This window comes from Limulus polyphemus, unplaced genomic scaffold (genome assembly GCF_000517525.1).
Source record: "Limulus polyphemus unplaced genomic scaffold, Limulus_polyphemus-2.1.2 Scaffold16830, whole genome shotgun sequence".
Lineage (NCBI taxonomy): Eukaryota > Metazoa > Arthropoda > Merostomata > Xiphosura > Limulidae > Limulus > Limulus polyphemus.
In genome coordinates this window covers 1-1,898 of record NW_013682440.1, presented here as the reverse complement: position 1 = coordinate 1,898, position 1,898 = coordinate 1, and the positions used below count along the sequence as shown (strand labels likewise).

Genomic DNA, 1,898 nt, shown 5'->3' with positions numbered 1-1,898 from the left:
ACTTACCCATTCACATGTAACATTATTGACAAAATCTTACCCGTTCACATGTAACATTATTGACAAAAACTTACCCATTCACATGTAACATTATTGACAAAAACTTACCCATTCACATGTAACATTATTGACAAAAACTTACCCGTTAACATATAACATTATTGATAAAAACTTACCCATTCACATGTAACATTATTGACAAAAACTTACCCGTTAACATATAACATTATTGATAAAAACTTACCCGTTCACATATAACAATCCATTTTCCTTGGCAAGTTGTAATGCTTGTTCTTTCGACTGGAATAAAGTTTTTATTATTTTAATCACAATTTACTGGTTCAGCTTCTTTTCATAGAAAAATTAATTCTAAGTTGAAACAAAATTCATTATCGAAGTAACACAGCTTTAAAATATTGTAAAAAAACAATATCCGTTACAACTTCTACTGTATCTTAACTAAATGGTAACAAACCATCATATGTCTAATGAGGATCATTTAAAGCATGGAAGTAAAGACACCTGTAATGTTTCATTACGACTCTATATTGTAAAGGAAGTTATAAACATGAGAGTCGAAAAAGATCACCTCTCCAATGTCAGCTCCCTTAATAATGATGTTAGCACCAAACTGTTCACACATAGTTATCTTCATGATTGGTGCGATAATAGGCATCACGACTGTCACTGGAATACCTAGTTTCTGCCCGTGGTAACTCAAAGCCAGTGCATGGTTTCCAGCTGATGCAGCAATCACTCCTTTATGTTTCTGTTCCTGTTGGGAACAAAATTTATACTAAAAGATAGAATCCTTCCATAGACCAGAGTATGAATCCAGGTCTAGAGTTTTCTCTCAATTAAAAAAACACTAATGACATTATTACTGTTTTGATGAAATTCAAACACTTTAAAAGTAATCAAATTATCATCATGGGAATGTTACACACCATAAATATCAACTTTTATTTACCAATAATTACAATTATAGATAACATGAAATAACAATAAGAGAAATAAATAATTTTTGTAAGAACAAAGTTAGGCTTTATTGTTTATTTGTAGTTAAATTAAATTGTGTTTTAATAACTTAAAAATTTAATCTCTCTAGTGTAAGTCTACCTACTGGTGACATCATCATCAACATGTACAAGTGTAAGTCTACTTACTGGTGACATCATCATCAACATGTACAAGGGTAAGTCTACTGGTGACATCATCATCAACATGTACAAGTGTAAGTCTACTTACTGGTGACATCCTCATCAACATGTACAAGTGTAAGTCTACTTACTGGTGACATCATCATCAACATGTACAAGTGTAAGTCTATTTACTGGTGACATCTTCATCAACATGTACAAGTCTACCTACTGGTGACATCATCATCAACATGTACAACTGTTAGTCTACTTACTGGTGACACCATCATCAACATGTACAAGTCTACCTACTGGTGACATCATCATCAACATGTACAAGTGTAAGTACACTTACTGGTGACATCATCATCAACATGTACAAGTGTAAGTACACTTACTGGTGACATCATCATCAACATGTACAAGTGTAAGTACACTTACTGGTGACATCATCATCAACATGTACAAGTGTAAGTACACTTACTGGTGACATCATCATCAACATGTACAAGTGTAAGTCTATTTACTGGTGACATCTTCATCAACATGTACAAGTGTAAGTCTACTTACTGGTGACATCATCATCAACATGTACAAGTGTAAGTCTACTTACTGGTGACATCATCATCATCAACATGTACAAGTGTAAGTCAACTTACTGGTGACATCATCATCAACATGTACAACTGTAAGTCTACTTACTGGTGACATCATCATCAACATGTACAAGTGTAAGTCAACTTACTGGTGACATCATCA

At 33.2% G+C, this 1,898-nt stretch overlaps 1 protein-coding gene across 4 annotated transcripts; it reads right to left on the bottom strand.

Annotated features, from left to right (window-relative positions):
* Window positions 1-230: 230 nt before the first annotated feature.
* LOC106477507 (L-threonine dehydratase catabolic TdcB-like) lies at window positions 231-1,898 on the bottom strand. Of its 4 annotated transcripts, none has more exons than XR_002609500.1 (3): window positions 1,885-1,898; window positions 590-775; window positions 231-300 (listed from the first exon to the last, which is right to left on the bottom strand). XR_002609500.1 is itself a non-coding variant. In XM_013938061.2 (3 exons), exons 1-3 carry the CDS (start codon window positions 1,860-1,862, stop codon window positions 241-243), a joined length of 267 nt encoding a protein of 88 aa, XP_013793515.1. In that variant the 5' UTR covers window positions 1,863-1,872; the 3' UTR covers window positions 231-240. The 4 variants fall into 4 exon arrangements, 2 of the variants coding, with proteins under 2 accessions (XP_013793515.1, XP_022236776.1); XR_002609501.1 differs by lacking the exon at window positions 1,885-1,898 and adding an exon at window positions 1,124-1,137; XM_013938061.2 differs by lacking the exon at window positions 1,885-1,898 and adding an exon at window positions 1,842-1,872.

What these genes read in the sequence shown, in the direction of transcription:
- LOC106477507 (XM_022381068.1), bottom strand. Translation starts at nt 1,226, where the DNA reads ATGTTGATGATGATGTCACCAGTAGACTTACCCTTGTACATGTTGATG. An exon ending in TGTTGATGATGATGTCACCA is followed by an intron (nt 776 to 1,166) that starts GTAAGTAGACTT and finishes TGTTCCCAACAG; the next exon opens with GAACAGAAACATAAAGGAGT. An exon ending in AGGGAGCTGACATTGGAGAG is followed by an intron (nt 301 to 589) that starts GTGATCTTTTTC and finishes ACTTTATTCCAG; the next exon opens with TCGAAAGAACAAGCATTACA.